The 25,000-nt window shown below is 65.3% G+C and overlaps 1 protein-coding gene across 2 annotated transcripts in view; it reads left to right on the forward strand.

The window, feature by feature from the left end:
- The first annotated feature begins 1,955 nt into the window (after window positions 1-1,955).
- AP2A2 (adaptor related protein complex 2 subunit alpha 2) overlaps window positions 1,956-25,000 on the forward strand; it is a 23,369-nt gene continuing 324 nt past the window's right edge. The window contains exons 1-20 of one of the 2 annotated variants that reach the window (XM_060175866.1): window positions 1,956-2,106; window positions 2,629-2,771; window positions 3,135-3,328; window positions 3,683-3,812; window positions 4,208-4,309; window positions 6,153-6,261; window positions 15,729-15,879; window positions 16,941-17,109; window positions 19,162-19,299; window positions 19,372-19,554; window positions 19,764-19,861; window positions 20,116-20,347; window positions 20,540-20,713; window positions 21,123-21,283; window positions 21,656-21,738; window positions 23,028-23,116; window positions 23,450-23,574; window positions 23,923-24,039; window positions 24,155-24,224; window positions 24,689-24,823. In XM_060175866.1, coding sequence (XP_060031849.1) covers window positions 1,995-2,106; window positions 2,629-2,771; window positions 3,135-3,328; window positions 3,683-3,812; window positions 4,208-4,309; window positions 6,153-6,261; window positions 15,729-15,879; window positions 16,941-17,109; window positions 19,162-19,299; window positions 19,372-19,554; window positions 19,764-19,861; window positions 20,116-20,347; window positions 20,540-20,713; window positions 21,123-21,283; window positions 21,656-21,738; window positions 23,028-23,116; window positions 23,450-23,574; window positions 23,923-24,039; window positions 24,155-24,224; window positions 24,689-24,823 — 2,715 coding nt within the window. In that variant the 5' untranslated portion in view covers window positions 1,956-1,994. The remainder of the gene's footprint in view (window positions 2,107-2,628; window positions 2,772-3,134; window positions 3,329-3,682; window positions 3,813-4,207; window positions 4,310-6,152; window positions 6,262-15,728; window positions 15,880-16,940; window positions 17,110-19,161; window positions 19,300-19,371; window positions 19,555-19,763; window positions 19,862-20,115; window positions 20,348-20,539; window positions 20,714-21,122; window positions 21,284-21,655; window positions 21,739-23,027; window positions 23,117-23,449; window positions 23,575-23,922; window positions 24,040-24,154; window positions 24,225-24,688; window positions 24,824-25,000) is intronic. The other variant, XM_060175867.1, reaches the window with a different exon arrangement.

Consider the following 25,000-nt stretch of genomic DNA (forward strand, 5'->3'; position numbering starts at 1 on the left):
CCCCATGGCAGTAGGGTCATGCCCTGTGACCCCGTGGCAGCAGGGACATGCCCTCTGACCCCGTGGTAGTAGGGACATGCCCTCTGACCCCATGGCAGCAGGGACATGCCCTCTGACCCCATGGCAGTAGGGTCATGCCCTCTGACCCCATGGCAGCAGGGACATGCCCTCTGACCCCGTGGCAGCAGGGATGTGCCCTCTGACTCCATGGCAGTAGGGTCATGCCCTGTGACCCCGTGGTAGTAGGGACATGCCCTGTGACCCCGTGGTAGTAGGGTCATGCTGAACCCCTGTGAGAAGGACCCATGCCGAAAAGCCCAGAGCTATTGGGGACTGTGACTAAGGAACTCTTGGCTTTGGCTTCTGCCGCAGACAAGCCAACTAGCCATCGGAAGATTGTGGGAGGATGTGACGGCCAGGTGCCACCTAGACCTGCTGGTGGCCTCTGCCCTGGCGCACGTGGTGAGTGTGACTGGTCTGTGGATGCCCAGGAGTCTGCCTGTTGTGAGGAGTGCCCGCCAGCAGGCCGGCAGCAGAGCCATGTGAGACCGGCTCCTGGTTCAGCTTGAGTTCAGATATGCTTCCATGTAGACAAGCTCTCTTCACACCAGAAACTTCCAAATGGAGTGACCCCTGGTCTTGCTTTGAGGAGTTGACTGTGGGGCTCCTGGCACAGAAGAGCAGGGACTCCAGACAGCTGGGGTTATCCCGATGAGACACCTGCAGTGTGGGGCACATCCCAGAACAACCAGTGTGGGCGAGGGGCCTGGGGTGGCGCACCCACCTGGTTGAGTGCACATATTATAATGCTTCAGGACCCGGGTTCGAGGCCCTGCTCCCCACCTGCAGCTTCAGGAGTGGTGAAGCAGGGCTGCAGGTGTCTCTCTGTCTCCCTCGCCCCTCTCGATGTCTGTGTGAGCCGGCCTGGCATGGGCACACTGCTGTCACAGATAAGTGACAGTCGGGGGGGCTGGGGGCAGAGCAGGGCCGCAGGGAGGAGCAGCAGGCCTCTGGGGACCAGCCCAGTCAGAGAGCTCAGCTCACCAGAGCTTAGCCCCATGCAGCCTGACTCCCCACAAGGGAGACACCGTGGCACTGGAAATTCCTCTTTGACCACCCACAGAACCTCCCGTGTGGGCTGGAGCTGCTGCCACAAGGTACACGCCTGAGCGAGCTGCTCCCCGGGCTCTGCGTCTCCTCACGGGGCTGATGGAAGGGCGCGTGGTGGAGCACACAAGAATCACCGTGCACCCAGACCGGGTCAAGGCCCTGGTCCCCGTGAGTGGTGGGGCAGTGCTGTAGGCGTCTCTCCTCCTCCTCTCCCCATCAAATTAAAAATAGGGTGAAACGTGGCCCCCGGGAGCTGTGGCGCCGTCACTAGGCCCGTCATCCAGCCCCAGTGAAACGTGGCCCCCGGGAGCTGTGGCGCCGTCACTAGGCCTGTCATCCAGCCCCAGTGAAACGTGGCCCCCGGGAGCTGTGGCGCCGTCACTAGGCCCGTCATCCAGCCCCAGTGAAACGTGGCCCCCGGGAGCTGTGGCGCCGTCACTAGGCCCGTCATCCAGCCCCAGTGAAACGTGGCCCCCGGGAGCTGTGGCGCCGTCACTAGGCCCGTCATCCAGCCCCAGTGAAACGTGGCCCCCGGGAGCTGTGGCGCCGTCACTAGGCCCGACATCCAGCCCCAGTGAAACGTGGCCCCCGGGAGCTGTGGCGCCTCACTAGGCCCGTCATCCAGCCCCAGTGAAACGTGGCCCCCGGGAGCTGTGGCGCCTCACTAGGCCCGTCATCCAGCCCCAGTGATAATCTTGGGGTCAAGGGAGCGAGCTCGGTCAGACCTCATGGCAAGTGACGGCCACCCAGAGGTGGAGGTGGGTGGCCAACGGCTCCGCTCCAGGACAAAAGGGCCTGGCTCTGCCTCAGTCTCCCCACTAGCTCAGAGGGAGCTGGTACGTCTTCCCTGGGCTTGTAGGCCGACGTGATTCTGCTTACGGAAAATGGTTCAAGTGAGAGGGTGCCAGTGTGCTTTCTCTCCCTCAGGTAAAAGCAGAGAAGCAGAGACAAAGAGGATCAACAAGGAGCTGGCAAACATCAGGTCCAAGTTCAAAGGTTAGTGCTGGCACCTTTCAGGAGAGTCATATTGGGAGTCTGATATAGAGGACTTCTTTCTTCAGGAACTGTTTTTTTCTTTTGTTCTGGAGATACTCTCTGCTCTAAGGCACCCTCTGCCCTCAGCTGCCCTCAGGTGCCCTCTGCCCCCAGGTGCCCTCTGCCCACAGGTGCCCTCTGCTGCCCTCTGCCCTCAGGTGCCCTCTGCCCTCAGGTGCCCTCTGCTGCCCTCTGCCCTCAGCTGCCCTCTACCCCCAGGCGCCCTCTGCCTTGAGGTAGCTCTGCCCTCAGGCACCCCCACTCTTGGGCTCCCCAAGCTCTCAGGCAGGGCTCCCAGTTTCAGGGCATCGCAGGCGCCAGAGTGACGCTCTGCCAGGAAAAGGCGTAGAAGCACCCCACTGACTGGAGGATCCACCTGCTGGGCTCCCGCCTTCCTAGGGACCCAGGTGCTCGGATCCCGGGTGCCCGGCACCTCCTGGAGGCCGGCCAGGTGCCCGCTGTGATGGCGCTCTGTCCCCACAGGCGACAAGGCCCTGGACGGCTACAGCAAGAAGAAGTACGTGTGTAAGCTGCTGTTCATCTTCCTGCTGGGCCACGACATCGACTTTGGCCACATGGAGGCCGTGAACCTGCTGAGCTCCAACAGATACACGGAGAAGCAGATCGTGAGTGCCCGCGCCCTCCCTCCGCGGCCCGGCCCGGCCTGCCCCGCCCCGCCGCCCCCACGCCCCCGAGCTGGCGGGCCGCCCCCCCCAGCCCCCACGCCGACCCCGAGCCCCCACGCTGCCCCCCGCCGCCCCCACGCCGCCCCACGCCCCCGAGCTCTGCCGCCAGCGCTGCCTTCTGCCCACCGGGTGGTTCTGGGGCTCGGTGCTTGCGTGCTGCTCTCGGTGGCCGCTGGCGGTGTCTGCTTACTTTAGACAGAGGGTGAGACACAGGGAGACAGAGGCGAGCGGGGAGGGCGCCGACCAGGCGGTGTGTGCCGCGTGCCCGCCGGCTGAGCCTTAGCACCGCGTCTCCTGGCCCAGGGCTACCTGTTCATCTCCGTGCTCGTGAACTCCAACAGTGAGCTCATCCGGCTCATCAACACCGCCATCAAGAACGACCTGGCCGGCCGCAACCCCACCTTCATGGGCCTGGCCCTGCACTGCATCGCCAATGTGGGCAGCCGCGAGATGGCCGAGGCCTTCGCCGGGGAGATCCCCAGGATCCTTGTGGCGGGGTACGTAGTTACACTGGCGGGAACCCGCCCAGCAGGTGTGGTGCCCCGAGGAGAAGTAGGGGTGCGGCTCGGAGCCCCTCCACCCCCCAACCCCCGGGCTCTCCTCAGGGCTGGTTCCTTGGGGGCTGAGCCTGCTGCGCACAGGCCGCCGGAGCTGGCGAGGTGATGATTCAAGAGTGCCCCAGGATGGGGGGAGGCCCTGGGGGGAGAGGCCCCGATGAGTCCTGTGGTGACGCCGAGCGAGTGCGTCTGAGCTCCGGGCTTCAGCCCTCGCACACCCTGTGTGGCCTCATGCCCGTCAGAGGCACAGCGTGTGCCGCCCAGCACGTCCTGTGGGAGGCCCTGTGCCCTCAGGGACACCATGGACAGCGTGAAGCAGAGCGCCGCCCTGTGCTTGCTCCGTCTGTACCGAGCATCCCCCGACCTGGTTCCCATGGGTGACTGGACGTCCCGCGTGGTGCACCTGATCAACGACCAGCACCTGGTGAGCGGGGGGCTTCCTCTCCTCAGCCTCGTCGCCCAGCCTCGCTTGGGCAGAGGGGAGCAGCTGCCGGAGTGGCTCACGGGCCAGAGCGCTGCTTTTCCTGTGCGGTCCCCAGGGCCGGCCGCCCACCGTCCGGAGGCAGCCCCCAGCTCCGCTCTTCCTGGCTCTCTCTTTCTCTGAGTGGCCATGGCGGGGGCTCAGGGCAGTGAGCTCAGTGACCCCGACAGGGTGGTCTCCCCCCTGCCTCCCCCCTGGCGCTTCTGGGACCCCGGCCTTTAGGAGGGGAGCTCGTGGGCCTGCTCCGGTTCCTGGTGTGGTCAGCAGGCCTGCCGCCGCGCTGCTGGTCTGTTGCCCTGGGCGGAGGGCCTGTGGCTGAGCTCTCTCTCTCTCCCCAGGGCGTGGTGACGGCCGCCACCAGCCTCATCACCACCTTGGCGCAGAAGAACCCTGACGAGTTCAAGACCGCGGTTTCCCTGGCTGTCTCCAGGCTGAGCAGAGTGAGTGCAGGCGGGAGGGGCGGCTGCTGGGACTCTCAGTGACCACTCTGCCCTGGACTCTGCCCTTTGTGCCTGGGACCTCTGGAGGGCGGGTGGGAGGAGCAGTGACATCACCCAGCGTGGCCACTGTGCTTCCTGGCCTGTGCCTGCGTAAAAGGAGGGCTGTCTCCAGGCTGCTAGTGTCCCTGAGGGGGTCTCCAGGACCCTCTGCAGTACGTTAGTGCCTGGGGGGAACTCTGGGAGCCCTCTGCAGCATGCTGGTGCCTGGGAGAGAACTTCGGGACCCCTCTGCAGTGTGTCGGTGCCTGGGGGGGCTCTGGCCCCTCTGCTGTGTGCAGGTGCTGGGGGCAGAGCTGTGGCCCCTCTGCTGTGTGCAGGTGCTGGGGGCAGAGCTGTGGCCCCTCTGCTGTGTGCAGGTGCTGGGGGCAGGGCTGTGGCCCCTCTGCCGGGTGCAGGTTCTAGAGGCAGGGCTCTGGCCCCTCTGCCGGGTGCAGGTTCTAGAGGCAGGGCTCTGGCCCCCTCTGCCATGTGCAGGTGCTGGGGGCAGGGCTCTGGCCCCCTCTGCCATGTGCAGGTGCTGGAGGCAGGGCTCTGGCCCCTCTGCCATGTGCAGGTGCTGGGGGCAGGGCTCTGGCCCCTCTGCCAGGTGCAGGTGCTAGAGGCAGGGCTCTGGCCCCCTCTGCTGTGTGCAGGTGCTGGAGGCAGGGCTCTGGCCCCTCTGCCGTGTGCAGGTGCTGGAGGCAGGGCTCTGGCCCCTCTGCTGTGTGCAGGTGCTGGGGGCAGGGCTCTGGCCCCTCTGCCATGTGCAGGTGGTGGGGGCAGGGCTGTGGCCCCCTCTGCCGTGTGCAGGTGCTGGAGGCAGGGCTCTGGCCCCTCTGCTGTGTGCAGGTGCTGGGGGCAGGGCTCTGGCCCCTCTGCCATGTGCAGGTGCTGGAGGCAGGGCTGTGGCCCCCTCTGCCGTGTGCAGGTGCTGGAGGCAGGGCTGTGGCCCCCTCTGCCGTGTGCAGGTGCTGGAGGCAGGGCTGTGGCCCCTCTGCTGTGTGCAGGTGCTGGAGGCAGGGCTGTGGCCCCTCTGCCATGTGCAGGTGCTGGAGGCAGGGCTGTGGCCCCTCTGCCGTGTGCAGGTGCTGGGGGCAGGGCTGTGGCCCCTCTGCTGTGTGCAGGTGCTGGGGGTCAGGCTCTGGCCCCTCTGCCGTGTGCAGGTGCTGGAGGTAGGGCTCTGGCCCCTCTGCCGTGTGCAGGTGCTGGGGGCAGGGCTCTGGCCCCTCTGCCGTGTGCAGGTGCTGGGGGTCAGGCTCTGGCCCCTCTGCTGTGTGCAGGTGCTGGAGGCAGGGCTGTGGCCCCTCTGCCGTGTGCAGGTGCTGGGGGTCAGGCTCTGGCCCCTCTGCTGTGTGCAGGTGCTGGAGGCAGGGCTGTGGCCCCTCTGCTGTGTGCAGGTGCTGGGGGTCAGGCTCTGGCCCCTCTGCCGTGTGCAGGTGCTGGAGGCAGGGCTCTGGCCCCTCTGCCGTGTGCAGGTGCTGGGGGCAGGGCTCTGGCCCCTCTGCCGTGTGCAGGTGCTGGGGGTCAGGCTCTGGCCCCTCTGCTGTGTGCAGGTGCTGGGGGTCAGGCTCTGGCCCCTCTGCCGTGTGCAGGTGCTGGGGGCAGGGCTGTGGCCCCTCTGCCGTGTGCAGGTGCTGGGGGTCAGGCTCTGGCCCTTCTGCTGTGTGCAGGTGCTGGGGGTCAGGCTCTGGCCCCTCTGCCGTGTGCAGGTGCTGGGGGCAGGGCTGTGGCCCCTCTGCTGTGTGCAGGTGCTGGGGGTCAGGCTCTGGCCCCTCTGCAGTGTGTTGGCCCCTGCCATCCGCAGGTTGTGCCCTCGGCCTCCACTGACCTGCAGGACTACACTTACTACTTCGTCCCGGCGCCCTGGCTGTCGGTGAAGCTCCTGCGGCTCCTTCAGTGCTATCCGCCCCCAGGTAATGGCTGCGGCCGGGTCCCGTCCCGCCATGGCGGCCTCACCACGCTGACGGGATGGGCTGTGTGCCTCTCCTTGTGTGATTGGACCCCAGCCTTCTCTTCTGCCTCTACTCTGTTGAAGTGTTCTACTTTTTAAATTTAAAAATATTATTTATTTATTTATTTATTTATTTATTTAGTATTGAATAGAGATGGAGAGTTGAGAGGAAAGGGGGAGACAGGGAGAGAAACAGAGACCCTTCAGCCCTCCTTCACCTCTTGTGAAGCTTCTTCCCTGCAGGTGGGGGCCAGGGGCTTGAACCCGGGTCCTTGTGCACTGTGATGTGAGTGCTTAACCGAGTGTGCCACCGCCTGCCCGTGAAGTATTTTTAGTGCTGCTGAGACTACGGCTGCGCTGAGACAGAAGCACTGCTCCCTCTGGCCTTTGCTTTCTGTCGTCTGTGTACAGACGGAAATTGAGAGGGCAGAGGAGACCACTGAGGTGGGGCAGTCAGTCCGCTGAGTGTCGCTGCTGCGGGAACATCCCTACAGGTGGGGCCTGGGGGCTGAACTCAGGTCCTGCATGTGGTCACGTGTGTGCTCCACTGGGCACGCCACCGCCCAGCCCTCAGCCGGCCGCCTCCTTCTTAAAGGTCTGTTTATTAATATGAGGTCCAGAGGGGACCAGAGTCTGTCGAGTGCTGTGCTGGGATGGCACGTCTGTGCTCTGCACTGAGCCGTAGCCCAGCAGCTGCCGTCTAAGTGTTTGTTTACGACGTGCAGAGGTTCAGCTGTTCATTTTATTATTACAGCTTTTCATCTCTTCACTGGACAGGGACAGAGAGAAACTGAGGGAGGGAGAGGACAGAGGCTCATGGCTCCTGAGGCTTCCCTGCAGGTGGGCCGCGGCTCGAAGGGGGTCCCTGCGCATGTGTGTTCAATGGGTGCGCCACCGCCCCGCCCCACAACTATTTATCTATTTACTTATTTTAAGGATTACTTATTAACCAACAAGGGAGGGAAAGAGAAACAGAACAGAGCATCCTTCTGGTCCATGCAGCGCCAGGATCAAACTTGGTACCACAGGCTTGAGAGCCCTGCCCTTTATCCGCTGAACCACTGAGCCCAGGGGCTGCCGTGGGGTGGGGATGGGCGCGCTGTGTGGGCTGGACTCTAGGCCTCACCAGAAGATCTGTCCACACTTGGAGCAGTATTCAGTGCTGCTGCTCGCGGTGAAAAATGGAGTACATGGGTCTCCATGTACTCAGCACTGAGCCCCCAGTCAGTACCCTCGGGGTCTCCATGTACTCAGCACTGAGCCCCCAGTCAGTACCCTCAGGGTCTCCATGTACTCAGCACTGAGCCCCCAGTCAGTACCCTCGGGGTCTCCATGTACTCAGCACCGAGCCCCCAGTCAGTACCCTCGGGGTCTCCATGTACTCAGCACTGAGCCCCCAGTCAGGACTTTCCTGACAGCGAAACTGCTGATCCGCACGTCACCCTCTGTGGAGCCACCACCACTCCTGTGGGTGTCAGTGGAACCCAAGCCTCCTTGGCTGACCCGAGGCCATGTGTGAAGTAAGACAGAACCAGTGGAAGCTGTCTCCTGGATGTTCTGTCTGTGCTATGGTAGAGGCCCCTGAGGCGAGTACCAGGACAGCCTCTCTGGGACAGCGAGCTGGATTCTTCTGACCTGCCCTCCAGAGGTGGAGGGGGGCTTGTGTCAGCACAGTAACCATTGGGGACAGGTGGGAGCTGTCAGTGTCAGCATGGGGTCAGTGGGGCAGGTGGCAGCTGTCAGTGTCGGCTCGGGGTCAGTGGGGACAGGTGGGAGCTGTCAGTGTCAGCTCGGGGTCAGTGGGGCAGGTGGCAGCTGTCAGTGTCAGCTCGGGGTCAGTGGGGCAGGTGGGAACTGTCAGTGTCAGCACAGGGGGGCAGGTGGGAGCTGTCAGTGTCAGCTCAGGGTCAGTGGGACAGGTGGGAGCTGTCAGTGTCAGCTCGGGGTCAGTGGGGCAGGTGGGAACTGTCAGTGTCAGCTCGGGGTCAGTGGGGCAGGTGGCAGCTGTCAGTGTCAGCACGGGACCAGTGGGGCAGGTGGGAGCTGTCAGTGTCAGCTCGGGGTCAGTGGGGCAGGTGGCAGCTGTCAGTGTCAGCACGGGGTCAGTGGGGCAGGTGGCAGCTGTCAGTGTCAGCTCGGGGTCAGTGGGGCAGGTGGCAGCTGTCAGTGTCAGCACGGGACCAGTGGGGCAGGTGGGAGCTGTCAGTGTCAGCTCAGGGTCAGTGGGGCAGGTGGGAACTGTCAGTGTCGGCACGGGGTCAGTGGGGCAGGTGGGAGCTGTCAGTGTCAGCACGGGGTCAGTGGGACAGGTGGGAGCTGTCAGTGTCAGCTCGGGGTCAGTGGGGCAGGTGGGAACTGTCAGTGTCAGCACGGGGTCAGTGGGACAGGTGGGAGCTGTCAGTGTCAGCACGGGACCAGTGGGGCAGGTGGGAACTGTCAGTGTCGGCACGGGGTCAGTGGGACAGGTGGGAGCTGTCAGTGTCAGCACGGGGTCAGTGGGGCAGGTGGCAGCTGTCAGTGTCAGCTCGGGGTCAGTGGGGCAGGTGGCAGCTGTCAGTGTCAGCACGGGACCAGTGGGGCAGGTGGGAGCTGTCTGTGTCAGCACGGGGTCAGTGGGGCAGGTGGGAGCTGTCAGTGTCAGCACAGGGGGGCAGGTGGGAGCTGTCAGTGTCAGCTCAGGGTCAGTGGGACAGGTGGGAGCTGTCAGTGTCAGCTCGGGGTCAGTGGGGCAGGTGGGAACTGTCAGTGTCAGCACGGGGTCAGTGGGACAGGTGGGAGCTGTCAGTGTCAGCACGGGACCAGTGGGGCAGGTGGGAACTGTCAGTGTCGGCACGGGGTCAGTGGGACAGGTGGGAGCTGTCAGTGTCAGCACGGGGTCAGTGGGGCAGGTGGCAGCTGTCAGTGTCAGCTCGGGGTCAGTGGGGCAGGTGGCAGCTGTCAGTGTCAGCACGGGACCAGTGGGGCAGGTGGGAGCTGTCAGTGTCAGCACAGGGGGGCAGGTGGGAGCTGTCAGTGTCAGCTCAGGGTCAGTGGGACAGGTGGGAGCTGTCAGTGTCAGCTCGGGGTCAGTGGGGCAGGTGGGAACTGTCAGTGTCAGCTCGGGGTCAGTGGGGCAGGTGGCAGCTGTCAGTGTCAGCACGGGACCAGTGGGGCAGGTGGCAGCTGTCAGTGTCAGCACGGGACCAGTGGGGCAGGTGGGAGCTGTCTGTGTCAGCACGGGGTCAGTGGGGCAGGTGGGAGCTGTCAGTGTCAGCACAGGGTCAGTGGGGCAGGTGGGAGCTGTCAGTGTCAGCACAGGGTCAGTGGGGCAGGTGGGAGCTGTCAGTGTCAGCTCAGGGTCAGTGGGACAGGTGGGAGCTGTCAGTGTCAGCACGGGACCAGTGGGGCAGGTGGGAGCTGTCTGTGTCAGCACGGGGTCAGTGGGGCAGGTGGGAGCTGTCAGTGTCAGCACAGGGTCAGTGGGGCAGGTGGGAGCTGTCAGTGTCAGCACAGGGTCAGTGGGGCAGGTGGGAGCTGTCAGTGTCAGCTCAGGGTCAGTGGGACAGGTGGGAGCTGTCAGTGTCAGCACGGGACCAGTGGGGCAGGTGGGAGCTGTCTGTGTCAGCACGGGGTCAGTGGGGCAGGTGGGAGCTGTCAGTGTCAGCACAGGGTCAGTGGGGCAGGTGGGAGCTGTCAGTGTCAGCTCAGGGTCAGTGGGACAGGTGGGAGCTGTCAGTGTCAGCTCAGGGTCAGTGGGACAGGTGGGAGCTGTCTGTGTCAGCACGGGGTCAGTGGGACAGGTGGGAGCTGTCAGTGTCAGCACGGGACCAGTGGGGCAGGTGGGAACTGTCAGTGTCGGCACGGGGTCAGTGGGACAGGTGGGAGCTGTCAGTGTCAGCTCGGGGTCAGTGGGGCAGGTGGGAACTGTCAGTGTCGGCACGGGGTCAGTGGGGCAGGTGGGAGCTGTCAGTGTCAGCACGGGGTTCGAGCCTTCTGTCAGGGATGTTTCATGTGTGCTGCAGCTGCACTGTGGGTGTCTCTCCTGTGTCTCCCTCCATGCCTTAAAGCTTTTTAGAAAACTATCTTTGGGAGTGGTAGCATACTGGGTTAGCGCAGGTGGCACAAAGCACAAGGACCGGCGTAAGGACCCTGGTTCGAGCCCCCGGCTCCCCATCTGCAGGGGAGTCGCTTAACTGGCAGTGAAGCAGGTCTGCAGGTGTCTGTCTTTCTCTCCCCCCTCTGTTTTCTCTCCTCTCTCCATTTCTCTCTGTCCTATCCAACAACAATGACTACAATAATAACTACAACAATAAAACAACAAGGGCAACAAAAGGGAATGAGTAAATAAATATTAAAAAAAATTAAGAAAATATCTTTTGAGAGTTGGGTGGTAGCGCAGTGGGTGAAGTGCATGTGGCGCCAAGTGCAAAGACTGGTTTAAGGATCCCAGTTCGAGCCCCTGGCTCCCTACCTGCAGGGGAGTCGCTTAACAGGTGGTGAAGGAGGTCTGCAGGTGTCTATCTCCCCCCCATCTTCTCTCCTCTCTTCATTTTCCTCTATCCTGTCCAACAACGGTAACCAATAACGACGACGATGACATTAAAAACAATAATAGTAACTACAACAATAAAACAATAAGGGCAACAGAAGGGAAAATAAATAAACAAATATTTAAAAAAACTTTAAAACATCATCTTTATTTACTTATTGGATAGAGGAAGGAAGAGCTAGGGAGAGAGGGTCTGGTTGTCCGGGAAGTGGCACAGTGGGTAAAGCATTGTACTCTCAAGCATGAGGTAGGTCCCAAGTTCAGTCCCTGGCAGCACATGTACCAGAGTGATGTCTGGTTCTTTCTCTCTCTCTCTCTCCTAACTTTTGCATTAATAAATAAATAAAATCTGTTGTAGGGGGCGGCTGCAGCCCTGCTTCACTGCTTATGAAGCTCTCCTCCTGCAGGTGGGGAGCAGGACAGGAACCCGGGCCCCACTGGATGTGCCACCACCCAGGCCCTCCTCTATCCCCTTTGTTTCTTACCCTCCATCAAAAAGAAAGAGAAGTGAGGAGGGGACCTCAGGAATAGAGGGGCTGTGCAAGCACTGAGCTCTGGTGGTCTCGAGTAAAGAAACCAGAGGCCGTGTGGCTTGGGAGGTGGCGCTGGCCTCTCAGACTGAGTCCCCAGTTGGATCCCAGCTGCTGGCTCGCCAGGTGCGCTGGAGGCGGAGCCGGGCCCACACCTGTTCTGGGTCGCTGCTGCCGGCCGCTTTTTCATCCAGCTGGAGACCTGGGCTTCCCAAGTGCCCCCGGGGCGCATGGCCCTGGCCGTGGCAAGGCAGGTGCTCTCCCAGTGGGCAAGCTCTGGGCCCAGCTGACTCTTTAGATCAGGTGCTTTTTACCCCAAATTGAAGTGGTCTGCAGGTGGGGCCATCCTGCTCTGTGTACTGTTCCCGTGGCGCGGCTGTCTCTTGCTCCTTTCTGAGATGGGGGCAAGGTGGGCCCCTTCCCAGTGTGTCTTATGAGTCATTCCGAGCCTCAGGTCTGCCTCTGCCTGGGGGCTGAAGGCCCTCCCACCAGCCTGAGTGACTGATGGAGGGCGAACCTGCCCTGCCTCAGCAGGTGATGTGGGGTGCAGCCCCTGCTGCTGACGGCAGGCGGAAGGATGCAGATTTGTGGCTTGTGGCGGAGCCCTGTGTCTGGGCTTTGTGGGTTTGTGGGCTCCCCTGTGTCCGGGGCTGTGTGCTCACCTCTGTCCTGTCTCCCCTGTGTCCGGGGGCTGTGTGCTCACCTCTGTCCTGTCTCCCCTGTGTCCAGGGCTGTGTGCTCACCTCTGTCCTGTCTCCCTGATCCGGGGGTTGTGTGCTCACCTCTGTCCTGTCTCCCCTGTATCCGGGGGCTGTGTGCTCACCTCTGTCCTGTCTCCCTGAGCCGGGGGCTGTGTGCTCACCTCTGTCCTGTCTCCCCTGTGTCCGGGGGCTGTGTGCTCACCTCTGTCCTGTCTCCCTGAGCCAGGGGCTGTGTGCTCACCTCTGTCCTGTCTCCCCTGAGCCGGGGGCTGTGTGCTCACCTCTGTCCTGTCTCCCCTGTGTCCGGGGGCTGTGTGCTCACCTCTGTCCTGTCTCCCCTGAGTCCGGGGGCTGTGTGCTCACCTCTGTCCTGTCTCCCTGAGCCGGGGGCTGTGTGCTCACCTCTGTCCTGTCTCCCCTGAGCCAGGGGCTGTGTGCTCACCTCTGTCCTGTCTCCCCTGTGTCCGGGGCTGTGTGCTTACCTCTGTCCTGTCTCCCCTGTTTCCGGGGCTGTGTGCTCACCTCTGTCCTGTCTCCCCAGAGCCGGGGGCTGTGTGCTCACCTCTGTCCTGTCTCCCCTGTGTCCGGGGGCTGTGTGCTCACCTCTGTCCTGTCTCCCCTGAGCCGGGGGCTGTGTGCTCACCTCTGTCCTGTCTCCCCATAGCCGGGGGCTGTGTGCTCACCTCTGTCCTGTCTCCCCTGTGTCCGGGGGCTGTGTGCTCACCTCTGTCCTGTCTCCCCTGAGCCGGGGGCTGTGTGCTCACCTCTCTCCTGTCTCCCCTGTGTCCGGGGGCTGTGTGCTCACCTCTGTCCTGTCTCCCCTGAGCCGGGGGCTGTGTGCTCACCTCTGTCCTATCTCCCCTGTGTCCGGGGGCTGTGTGCTCACCTCTGTCCTGTCTCCCTGAGCCGGGGGTTGTGTGCTCACCTCTGTCCTGTCTCCCCTGTATCCGGGGGCTGTGTGCTCACCTCTGTCCTGTCTCCCTGAGCCGGGGGCTGTGTGCTCACCTCTGTCCTGTCTCCCCTGAGCCGGGGGCTGTGTGCTCACCTCTGTCCTGTCTCCCCTGTGTCCGGGGGCTGTGTGCTCACCTCTGTCCTGTCTCCCTGAGCCAGGGGCTGTGTGCTCACCTCTGTCCTGTCTCCCCTGAGCCGGGGGCTGTGTACTCACCTCTGTCCTGTCTCCCCTGAGCCGGGGGCTGTGTGCTCACCTCTGTCCTGTCTCCCCTGAGCCGGGGGCTGTGTGCTCACCTCTGTCCTGTCTCCCCTGTGTCCGGGGGCTGTGTGCTCACCTCTGTCCTGTCTCCCCTGAGCCGGGGGCTGTGTGCTCACCTCTGTCCTGTCTCCCCTGTGTCCGGGGGCTGTGTGCTCACCTCTGTCCTGTCTCCCCTGTGTCCGGGGGCTGTGTGCTCACCTCTGTCCTGTCTCCCCTGAGCCGGGGGCTGTGTGCTCACCTCTGTCCTGTCTCCCCTGTGTCCGGGGCTGTGTGCTCACCTCTGTCCTGTCTCCCCTGTGTCCGGGGGCTGTGTGCTCACCTCTGTCCTGTCTCCCCAGAGCCGGGGGCTGTGTGCTCACCTCTGTCCTGTCTCCCCTGTGTCCGGGGCTGTGTGCTCACCTCTGTCCTGTCTCCCCTGTGTCCGGGGCTGTGTGCTTACCTCTGTCCTGTCTCCCCTGTTTCCGGGGCTGTGTGCTCACCTCTGTCCTGTCTCCCCAGAGCCGGGGGCTGTGTGCTCACCTCTGTCCTGTCTCCCCTGTGTCCGGGGCTGTGTGCTCACCTCTGTCCTGTCTCCCTGAGCCGGGGGCTGTGTGCTCACCTCTGTCCTGTCTCCCCTGTGTCCGGGGCTGTGTGCTCACCTCTGTCCTGTCTCCCCTGAGCCGGGGGCTGTGTGCTCACCTCTGTCCTGTCTCCCCTGTGTCCGGGGCTGTGTGCTCACCTCTGTCCTGTCTCCCCTGTGTCCGGGGCTGTGTGCTCACCTCTGTCCTGTCTCCCCTGTATCCGGGGCTGTGTGCTCACCTCTGTCCTGTCTCCCCTGTGTCCGGGGCTGTGTGCTTACCTCTGTCCTGTCTCCCCTGTTTCCGGGGCTGTGTGCTCACCTCTGTCCTGTCTCCCCAGAGCCGGGGGCTGTGTGCTCACCTCTGTCCTGTCTCCCCTGTGTCCGGGGGCTGTGTGCTCACCTCTGTCCTGTCTCCCCTGAGCCGGGGGCTGTGTGCTCACCTCTGTCCTGTCTCCCCATAGCCGGGGGCTGTGTGCTCACCTCTGTCCTGTCTCCCCTGTGTCCGGGGGCTGTGTGCTCACCTCTGTCCTGTCTCCCCTGAGCCGGGGGCTGTGTGCTCACCTCTCTCCTGTCTCCCCTGTGTCCGGGGGCTGTGTGCTCACCTCTGTCCTGTCTCCCCTGAGCCGGGGGCTGTGTGCTCACCTCTGTCCTATCTCCCCTGTGTCCGGGGGCTGTGTGCTCACCTCTGTCCTGTCTCCCTGAGCCGGGGGTTGTGTGCTCACCTCTGTCCTGTCTCCCCTGTATCCGGGGGCTGTGTGCTCACCTCTGTCCTGTCTCCCCTGTGTCCGGGGGCTGTGTGCTCACCTCTGTCCTGTCTCCCCAGAGCCGGGGGCTGTGTGCTCACCTCTGTCCTGTCTCCCCTGTGTCCGGGGCTGTGTGCTCACCTCTGTCCTGTCTCCCTGAGCCGGGGGCTGTGTGCTCACCTCTGTCCTGTCTCCCCTGTGTCCGGGGCTGTGTGCTCACCTCTGTCCTGTCTCCCCTGAGCCGGGGGCTGTGTGCTCACCTCTGTCCTGTCTCCCCTGTGTCCGGGGCTGTGTGCTCACCTCTGTCCTGTCTCCCCTGTGTCCGGGGCTGTGTGCTCACCTCTGTCCTGTCTCCCCTGTATCCGGGGCTGTGTGCTCACCTCTGTCCTGTCTCCCCTGTGTCCGGGGCTGTGTGCTTACCTCTGTCCTGTCTCCCCTGTTTCCGGGGCTGTGTGCTCACCTCGGTCCTGTCTCCCCAGAGCCGGGGGCTGTGTGCTCACCTCTGTCCTGTCTCCCCTGTGTCCGGGGCTGTGTGCTCACCTCTGTCCTGTCTCCCTGAGCCGGGGGCTGTGTGCTCACCTCTGTCCTGTCTCCCCTGAGCCGGGGGCTGTGTGCTCACCTCTGTCCTGTCTCCCCTGTGTCCGGGGGCTGTGTGCTCACCTCTGTCCTGTCTCCCCTGTTTCCGGGGCTGTGTGCTCACCTCTGTCCTGTCTCCCCTGAGCCGGGGGCTGTGTGCTCACCTCTGTCCTGTCTCCCCTGTGTCCGGGGGCTGTTTGCTCACCTCTGTCCTGTCTTCCCTGAGCCAGGGGCTGTGTGCTCACCTCTGTCCTGTCTCCCCTGTGTCCGGGGCTGTGTGCTCACCTCTGTCCTGTCTCCCTGAGCCGGGGGCTGTGTGCTCACCTCTGTCCTGTCTCCCCTGAGCCGGGGGCTGTGTGCTCACCTCTGTCCTGTCTCCCCTGTGTCCGGGGGCTGTGTGCTCACCTCTGTCCTGTCTCCCCTGTTTCCGGGGCTGTGTGCTCACCTCTGTCCTGTCTCCCCAGAGCCGGGGGCTGTGTGCTCACCTCTGTCCTGTCTCCCCTGTGTCCGGGGGCTGTTTGCTCACCTCTGTCCTGTCTTCCCTGAGCCAGGGGCTGTGTGCTCTCCCTCTGTTCTTCTCAGAAGACCCTGCAGTGCGTGGCCGCCTGAGCGAGTGCCTGGAGACCATCCTGAACAAAGCACAGGAGCCGCCCAAGTCCAAGAAGGTGCAGCACTCCAACGCCAAGAACGCTGTGCTCTTTGAGGGCATCAGCCTCATCATCCACCACGACAGGTGAGTGTAGTTGTCATGCAGTTGGTGGTGACCGCGTCTCCACTCAGACGCCCACTGGGCCCAGCATCCACCCACACTTGCCTCCTTCTGGGGCTTCCCATCCCATGGCCCTGCTCCATTACCCCCCCTTCCTGTTAGGCCCTGTGAGGCCCTGCTCCATCGCCTCCCTCAGCCCTGTGAGGCCCTGCTCCATCACCTTCCCTCAGCCCTGTGAGGCCCTGCTCCATCACCTTCCCTCAGCCCTGTGAGGCCCTGCTCCATCACCTTCCCTCAGCCCTGTGAGGCCCTGCTCCATCGCCTTTCTCAACCCTGTGAGGCCCTGCTCCATCACCCTCCCTCAGCCCTGTGAGGCCCTGCTCCATCACCTTCCCTCAGCCTTGTGAGGCCCTGCTCCATCACCCTCCCTCAGCCCTGTGAGGCCCTGCTCCATCACCTTCCCTCAGCCCTGTGAGGCCCTGCTCCATCACCTTCCCTCAGCCCTGTGAGGCCCTGCTCCATCACCTTCCCTCAGCCCTGTGAGGCCCTGCTCCATCACCCTCCCTCAGCCCTGTGAGGCCCTGCTCCATCACCTTCCCTCAGCCTTGTGAGGCCCTGCTCCATCACCCTCCCTCAGCCCTGTGAGGCCCTGCTCCATCACCTTCCCTCAGCCCTGTGAGGCCCTGCTCCATCACCTTCCCTCAGCCCTGTGAGGCCCTGCTCCATCACCTTCCCTCAGCCCTGTGAGGCCCTGCTGCATCACCCTCCCTCAGCCCTGTGAGGCCCTGCTCCATGACCTTCCCTCAGCCCTGTGAGGCCCTGCTCCATCACCTTCCCTCAGCCCTGTGAGGCCCTTCTCCATCACCTTCCCTCAGCCCTGTGAGGCCCTGCTCCATCACCTTCCCTCAGCCCTGTGAGGCCCTGCTCCATCACCTTCCCTCAGCCCTGTGAGGCCCTGCTCCATCGCCTTCCCTCAGCCCTGTGAGGCCCTGCTCCATCGCCTCCCTCAGCCCTGTGAGGCCCTGCTCCATCGCCTCCCTCAGCCCTGTGAGGCCCTGCTCCATCGCCCTCCTGTTCCCCCTCAGTGAGCCCAACCTGCTGGTGCGGGCCTGCAATCAGCTGGGTCAGTTCCTGCAGCACCGTGAGACCAACCTGCGCTACCTGGCCCTGGAATCCATGTGCACACTGGCCAGCTCTGAGTTCTCGCACGAGGCCGTCAAGACGCACATTGACACGGTCATCAACGCACTCAAGGCAGGTGGCGCCCGGGTGGGGGAGGCTCCGCTCCTGCCTTGGGCCCCTCGCGCAGCGACCACTCGCCCATGGCTCCGCCAGCCCTGTCCCCTTTCTGTGTGGCCTTGGTTCTACTCAGTGGGCACAGGGTGACCTCCTGGGTCCTTACCGCCCTGCCTTTCTGGTCACTCTGCTGTTGTTCATGGCTTGGCTCTGCTCCAGCCAGGGGCCTCCCAGCCGGGGTCTCTCCCAGCTCAGCCCAGGGCTCAGGGTGGTGGGGGTCTGCTCCCAGCTCAGCCCAGGGCTCAGGGTGGGTGGGGGTCTGCTCCCAGCTCAGCCCAGGGCTCAGGGTGGGGTGGGGGTCTGCTCCCAGCTCAGCCCAGGGCTCAGGGTGGGGTGGGGGTCTGCTCCCAGCTCAGCCCAGGGCTCAGGGTGGGGTGGGGGTCTGCTCCCAGCTCAGCCCAGGGCTCAGGGTGGGTCGAGGTCTGCTCCCAGCTCAGCCCAGGGCTCAGGGTGGGTGGGGGTCTGCTCCCAGCTCAGCCCAGGGCTCAGGGTGGGTGGGGGTCTGCTCCCAGCTCAACCCCGGGCTCAGGGTGGTGGGGGGTCTGCTCCCAGCTCAGCCCAGGGCTCAGGGTGGGGTGGGGCTCTGCTCCCAGCTCAGCCCAGGGCTCAGGGTGGGATGGGGGTCTGCTCCCAGCTCAGCCCAGGGCTCAGGGTGGGTGGGGGGTCTGCTCCCAGCTCATCCCAGGGCTCAGGGTGGGTGGGGGTCTGCTCCCAGCTCAGCCCAGGGCACAGGGTGGGGGGTCTGCTCCCAGCTCATCCCAGGGCTCAGGGTGGGTGGGGGTCTGCTCCCAGCTCAGCCCAGGGCTCAGGGTGGGGGGTCTGCTCCCAGCTCAGCCCAGGGCACAGGGTGGGTGGGGGGTCTGCTCTCAGCTCAGCCCAGGGCTTAGGGTGGGTGGGGGTCTGCTCCCAGCTCAGCCCAGGGCACAGGGTGGGGGGTCTGCTCCCAGCTCAGCACAGGGCACAGGGTGGGTGGGGGTCTGCTCCCAGCTCAGCCCAGGGCTCAGGGTGGGTGGGGGTCTTCTCCCAGCTCATCCCAGGGCTCAGGGTGGGGTGGGGGTCTGCTCCCACCTCAGCCCAGGGCTCAGGGTGGGTGGGGGTCTGCTCCCAGCTCAGCCCAGGGCTCAGGGTGGGGTGGGGGTCTGCTCCCAGCTCAGCCCAGGGCACAGGGTGGGGTGGGTGGTCTGCTCCCAGCTCAGCCCAGTGCTCAGGGTGGGTGGGGGTCTGCTCCCAGCTCAGCCCAGGGCTCAGGGTGGGTGGGGGTCTGCTCCCAGCTCAGACCAGGGCTCAGGGTGGGTGGGGGGGTCTGTTCCCTGCTCAGCCCAGGGCTCAGGGTGGGTGGGGGTCTGCTCCCAGCTCAGCCCAGGGCTCAGGGTGGGGGGTCTCTCCCAGCTCAGCCCAGGGCTCAGGGTGGGTGGGGGTCTGCTCCCAGCTCAGCTGAGGGCTCAGGGTGGGGTGGGGGGTCTGCTCCCAGCTCAGCCCAGGGCACAGGGTGGGGTGGGAGTCTGCTCCCAGCTCAGCCCAGGGCTCAGGGTGGGGTGGGGGGGTCTGCTCCCAGCTCAGCCTAGGGCTCAGGGTGGGGTGGGGGGGTCTGCTCCCAGCTCAGCCCAGGGCACAGGGTGGGGTGGGGGTCTGCTCCCAGCTCAGCCCAGGGCTCAGGGTGGGGTGGGGGTCTGCTCCCAGCTCAGCCTAGGGCTCAGGGTGGGTGGGGGTCTGCTCCCAGCTCAGCCCAGGGCTCAGGGTGGGTGGGGGTCTGCTCCCAGCTCAGCCCAGGGCTCAGGCTGGGTTCGGGCAGGAAGGGTTCTTTCTTCCTAGCTGACCCCGTGGGTTCCAGGCTGGCAGTGGCAGGTGTTGAAGTAGGCTCCCAGGGCACCCTAAGGCACCTGTCTGCAGCCATGTGCCGGCTCTGCCAGCAGGAGCTGGCCCTGGGTGGTCCGAGGCGCGGTGCTGTGGGGCTGCCAGGGGCGGGGTCTGTGCGGCGCCCGGCTGTGCCAGCTGCCTGTGCCGTCACAGACGGAGCGGGACGTCAGCGTGCGGCAGCGGGCCGTGGACCTCCTGTACGCCATGTGTGACCGCAGCAACGCACCGCAGATCGTGGCCGAGATGCTCCGCTACCTGGAGACCGCCGACTACTCCATCCGGGAGGAGATCGTGAGTGCCGGGCTCCCTCGCCGTGGTCCCCGCCCCGCGGGCTCCCAGGTCTCACCGAAGCCGTGCCCGCAGGTGCTGAAAGTGGCCATCCTGGCGGAGAAGTACGCCGTGGACTACGCGTGGTACGTGGACACCATCCTCAACCTGATCCGCGTCGCGGGCGACTACGTGAGCGAGGAGGTGTGGTACCGCGTCATCCAGATCGTCACCAACCGCGAGGACGTGCAGGGCTACGCCGCCAAGACCGTGTTCGAGGTGCGGCGGCCGCTGGTCTGAGTCCCATCCCCCTTGGAGCTGTGCTGAGGCCGTGTGCCCAGCCCTGAGGGCCCCGTCTCGTGCCCCCTGGGGGCGCTGCAGTGCTGCTGGCTCTGGGCAAGCGCTCTGCCCCATGCAGGTGTCTTGGGCCAGGGGCTGTGCCAACGGCTCTCCCAGACCTGACCTTGCGTGGCCGCCTGTGTCCTCAGGCGCTACAGGCCCCCGCCTGCCATGAGAACCTGGTCAAAGTGGGCGGCTACATCCTGGGAGAATTCGGGAACCTGATAGCTGGGGACCCCAGGTCCAGGTGAGTGTCCGTGGGTCCAGGCCTGTGGCTGGCAGGCGTCTGAGTGGGGGCTTGGCAGGGCAGGTGCTGCCTAGGGCCCATAGCTGGTCCTGACGGTCCAGGGGCTGCACACAGGCCAGGCAGAAACGCCACCTCCCCATCACTGACTCTGCTTTGGGGTGGGGGCTCCCACCTGGGCTGGGGCCCTGGGTGCTGCTGGCCGTGGGGTGGGTGCCCCGTGCCACTGCCCGTAGGGTCACGCCCGCCGCCCGCAGCCCCCTGATCCAGTTCCACCTGCTGCACTCCAAGTTCCACCTGTGCAGCGTGCCCACCCGCGCACTCCTGCTGTCCGCCTACATCAAGTTTGTGAACCTGTTCCCCGAGGTGAAGGGCACTATCCAGGATGTGCTGCGCAGCGACAGCCAGCTCCGGAATGCCGACGTGGAGCTGCAGCAGCGCGCCGTGGAGTATCTGCGCCTCAGCTCCGTGGCCAGCACGGACATTCTGGTGGGCAGCCGCCGCCTGCCGCCCCACCTGCCCTGTGCCCGTGCCCACCTGCTGCCCTGCAAACCCGTGCCCACCCGCAAACCCGCAGCCCCATGACCGTGCCCACCCGCTGCCCCGCCTGCCCCCTCTCCTCCCGGGCCTTTGTAGGCTGTGTGCCCGCTGGCTCGGCAGCCTGATAGCAGCTACCCACAGGCCACCGTCCTGGAGGAGATGCCCCCGTTTCCCGAGCGCGAGTCATCCATCCTGGCCAAACTCAAGAAGAAGAAGGGCCCTGGCGTGGTGACGGACCTGGAGGACACCAAGCGGGAGCGGAGTGCCGACGTGAACGGGGGTCCTGAGCCCGCCCCGGCCAGCTCCAGCGCCAAGGTGTGTCTGCTTGTGGGTGTCCTGTCCAGGAGCCTGGGGGACGTGCGGCCTGGGCTGTCCTTTTTCAATCCTCGCCTTCTGCCTTGGCCCGCCTCCCCTCGGGCAGCACAGCGGGTGACGCCTGGCCAACTGCCCTGAGGGTCTCCTGTGCCTGCTTGCCATGGGCCACATGGGTGTGCAGGGCAGGGACCTTTGCCAGTGCACGTTTGCAGTCAGCCCCGTCCGAGCCTGCACCCCAGGGCTCCTCACGGGCCTGCAGCCCGCCCCCCAGAAACACCGCCTCGGCCGCCCATCGAACCTGCACCCCAGGGCTCCTCACGGGCCTGCCCCCCCCCCACTTGTGGCTGCAGGGGCCCTCTCGCTGCCTCCGCCTCGGAGCTAGTGTGCTCACCGTCACCCTCTCTTCCAGTCCACGCCTTCTCCGTCGGCAGACCTCCTGGGCCTGGGTGCCACACCCCACGTCCCCGCGGGACCCCCGGCCTCCTCTGGCGGGCTGCTGGTGGACGTGTTCTCAGACGCACCCTCTGCCATGGCCACTCTCGCTCCCGGTTCTGAAGACAACTTCGCCAGGTAGCGGGTCTCTGGCCCTGCACGCTGCGGCCGTCCCACCCCCACCCGCGTGGCCTGTGCGTGGGCAGGTCGGCTGTGCTTCCTGAGGGACGAGGGGCCAGGCACGAGCAGGCTGAGCCCTCCGCCAGCCCCACACAGGGCTGGGGGCGAACCTGCAGCTGAGGCCACATCCGTCACCCAGCGGCCGGGCTGGCGGGTCAGGGCCGGGACCGCAGTCCCCGTGGGCAGCCGTGGCCCCCAGCGGCTCTCGCGCTCTCCCGTTTCCCCGGTCGCTCCTCCACGTGCTGAGTAGCCCGGTGCTGAGTAGACCCTCGGCGGGTGGCACGCCGTCTCTCCCTCCCTCCCTCCCTCCCTCCCTCCCTCCCTCCCCAGGTTTGTGTGCAAGAATAACGGGGTGCTGTTTGAGAACCAGCTGCTTCAGATTGGACTCAAGTCTGAGTTTCGGCAGAACCTAGGTGTGTTCTCGTCGCCGTTTCTTTCACAGACGCGGGGAGAGAAGACTGCGGATCCTGACGTGTGCGCCGGGGGTGGGGGCTCAGTTCTAGAGAAGGGCGGGTCCCAGGGCCTCCGCGGCCCAAGCGCGAGGCTGAGGAGAGCCCCGGCACCCCCAAACCCGACTAGGGGTCCTCTCTGACCTGTGGCTCCAGCCCCGGCCAGTGCCCAGTCGAGAGGGCAACCCCTTGCAGGCACCCCCAGACCCCATGACCTGGGTGTCTATCTTGAGGGGCAGATGGGTCCCTGCCGACATGGGAGGCCACTTGGCCTGGAAAGGGGCGTCTGACACCCCTTCAATTCAGAGGGGCCCAGGGGACCCCGTGGGGCTGTGAGAAAGACAGATGCCCTGTGACCCTGGGCTGTGAGCCACAGAGACAGAGCAGGGGGGTGGGGAGGGTGGGGATGGGAGGGGCAGGGTGACGGAGGCTTTAAGGTTCTGGAGATGGGGGACTGCCCCGTGCTTGCTGTGCCCTGGACGAGGCCCACTGTGTGCCCCGTGCTGTGGCTGGGGGGGGGGGCAGTGGGCTGCCAGTCTGGGGTCACCTACGGGGGAGGGGGAGGAGGGCAGCACCCCTGCCGGAGCCCTGCTTCCACAATGAGTGACCCTCCCTGACGCCATTGTGTGGGCAGAGACAGAACCCCAGAGTGAGAGTTGCCCCGACCTGCTAAGCCCTCTCAGCCCCTTTGAAGGTTCCAGGCCATGGACACAGCTTTTGAGGACTCTGCTGGGATAGAAACCCACGCCCTTTTTTCTTTTTTTAAGCTTTTAAAATTTCTTTTATTTACTACTGCATAGGGACAGAGAAAGTGATTGGGAAGGGGAGATAGAGAGAGACAGACACCTGCAGCCCCGCTCCACCACCTGTGAAGCTTTCCCCTGCAGGTGGGGACCAGCGGCTTGAACCTGGGTCCTTGTGCACTGTCATATGAGCGCTTAACCGGGTGTGCCACCACCTGACCCCTTAACTATTTAAACATTTTTTTAAATTATCTTTATTTATTTCATAGAGACAGGAATCCAGAGGGAAAGGGGAGATAGGGGGGACAGAGAGACCCCTGCAACACTGCTTCACCGTCTCTGCAAAGCTTTACCCTTGCAGCTGGGGACCGGGGGCTCGGCCCGGGGTCCTTGCACCTAGTAACATGTGCACTCAGCCAGGTGTGCCGCCACCCGGCCCCGAAAGCTGTGTCCGGGCCGGGACCGTGAGGCGGGGCGACCGCCTGGCAGGTGACAGACTGCCTCCCCCAGGCCGGATGTTCATCTTCTACGGGAACAAGACCTCCACACAGCTCCTGAGCTTCACCCCGACGCTCATCTGCTCAGACGAGCTGCAGACTCATATCCTTGCTCTGTCTGCCCAGCGCGGCCCCAGGGTGTCGGGAAGCAGCTGCCCACCCTGTGGGCTCCGGTCTCCATGCTCGGGCGCCCGCTTCTCAGCCTTGCTGCCCAGCCCTCACTCACACCGAGGGTGGCGCGGAGGTGGCCCGCCGGGGAGCTAAGTCCTGGACACCGAGGCTGCCGGGCTCTTGCCCCGCACCCCGTGGTTTGAAGCTGGATGCCCCTGCGGGTGACTGTGCGGGGCGGCGGTGGCTCGCGAACCGCAGGGGGAGGGAGACCCCCGCCGCCCGGCCCCGGCCCGCCGCACTCTGCGCTGCCTCCTTGACCGGTCACATCTGAGCCTGCAGACCAAGCCCGTGGACCCGACCGTGCACGGTGGGGCTCAGGTGCAGCAGGTGGTGAACATCGAGTGTCTGGCCCACTTCTCGGAGGCGCCCGTGCTCAGCATCCAGTTCAGGTGGCGGCCAGTGCCGGCTGCCCCGGCCTCGGGCCCCGCCCACCCCGCCCTCGGGCCCCGCCCTCCTCACCCTCGGACCCCGCCCTCGGGCCCTGCCCCGCCTAGGACCACGCCCACCCCCATGGGCCCCGCCCACCCCGCCTCGGACCCCGCCCCCACGCCCTCGGGCCCCGCCCCCCTCTTCGGGCCCCGCCCCCCACCTCGGACCACGCCCGCCCCGCCCTCGGGCCCTGGCCCGCCAAGGACCACGCCCATCACGCCCTCGGGCCCCGCCCACCCCACCCTCGGGCCCCGCCTCGGGCCCCGCCCACCTCTCCCCTGCTCACGGTGCCGCTGTGGCGCCCACAGGTACGGGGGAACCTTCCAGAACGTGTCCGTCAAGCTGCCCATCACACTCAACAAGTTTTTCCAGCCCACAGAGATGGCTTCTCAGGACTTCTTCCAGCGGTGGAAACAGCTGAGCAAGTGAGCCGGCCTCTCCCCACCAGTGGTGGGGGCAGAGCCGCGGGCGGGCGGGCGGGGTGGGTGGGGGTCTCCGCGCGGGTGCGGCTGGGGGCGGCTCTCACGCGCGCGGCTCTAGTCCTCAGCAGGAAGTGCAGAGCATCTTCAGAGCCAAGCACCTCATGGACACGGAAGTCACCAAGGCCAAGGTGAGCGCCTGGGCCGCCCGCCACCCGGCCGGCTGTGCCCGCCCGGCTGTCTCTGCTCACGGCTGTGCCCGCCCGGCTGTCTCTGCTCACGGCTGTGCCCGCTCACGGCTGTGCCCGCCCGGCTGTCTCTGCTCACGGCTGTGCCCACTCATGGCTGTGCCTGCCCTGCCGGCTGTGCCCGCTCACGGCTATGCACACTCACGGCTGTGCCCGCTCACGGCTGTGCCTGCCCGGCCGGCTGTGCCCGCTCACGGCTGTGCCCGCTCACGGCTGTGCCTGCCCGGCCGGCTGTGCCCGCTCACGGCTGTGCCCGCTCACGGCTGTGCCTGCCCGGCCGGCTGTGCCCGCTCACGGCTGTGCCCGCTCACGGCTGTGCCTGCCCGGCCGGCTGTGCCCGCTCACGGCTGTGCCCACTCACGGCTGTGCCCACTCACGGCTGTGCCCACTCACGGCTGTCTCCGCAGATCATCGGCTTCGGCGCCGCGCTCCTGGAGGACGTGGACCCGAACCCCGCCAACTTCGTGGGAGCCGGGATCATCCACGCGAAGGCCTCCCAGATCGGCTGCCTGCTGCGCCTGGAGCCCAACCCGCAGGCCCAGGTCAGCGGCCGGGTTCCCGCCCTCGGGGTGCTGGCTGGGCCCCGGACGCTTGGGCCCCGCACCCTCTGGGTCTCTCTCTCTCTCCGTCCCGCCTCCCCCGCGCCCCCGTGGACGGGGCGGCCCGGGGCTGTGGCCCATCCCTCCCGGCTGTGCCCGCGGGGCGGTCCCCACAGCGCC

Source organism: Erinaceus europaeus, chromosome 17 (assembly GCF_950295315.1).
Source record: "Erinaceus europaeus chromosome 17, mEriEur2.1, whole genome shotgun sequence".
In the NCBI taxonomy this organism is placed as follows: domain Eukaryota; kingdom Metazoa; phylum Chordata; class Mammalia; order Eulipotyphla; family Erinaceidae; genus Erinaceus; species Erinaceus europaeus.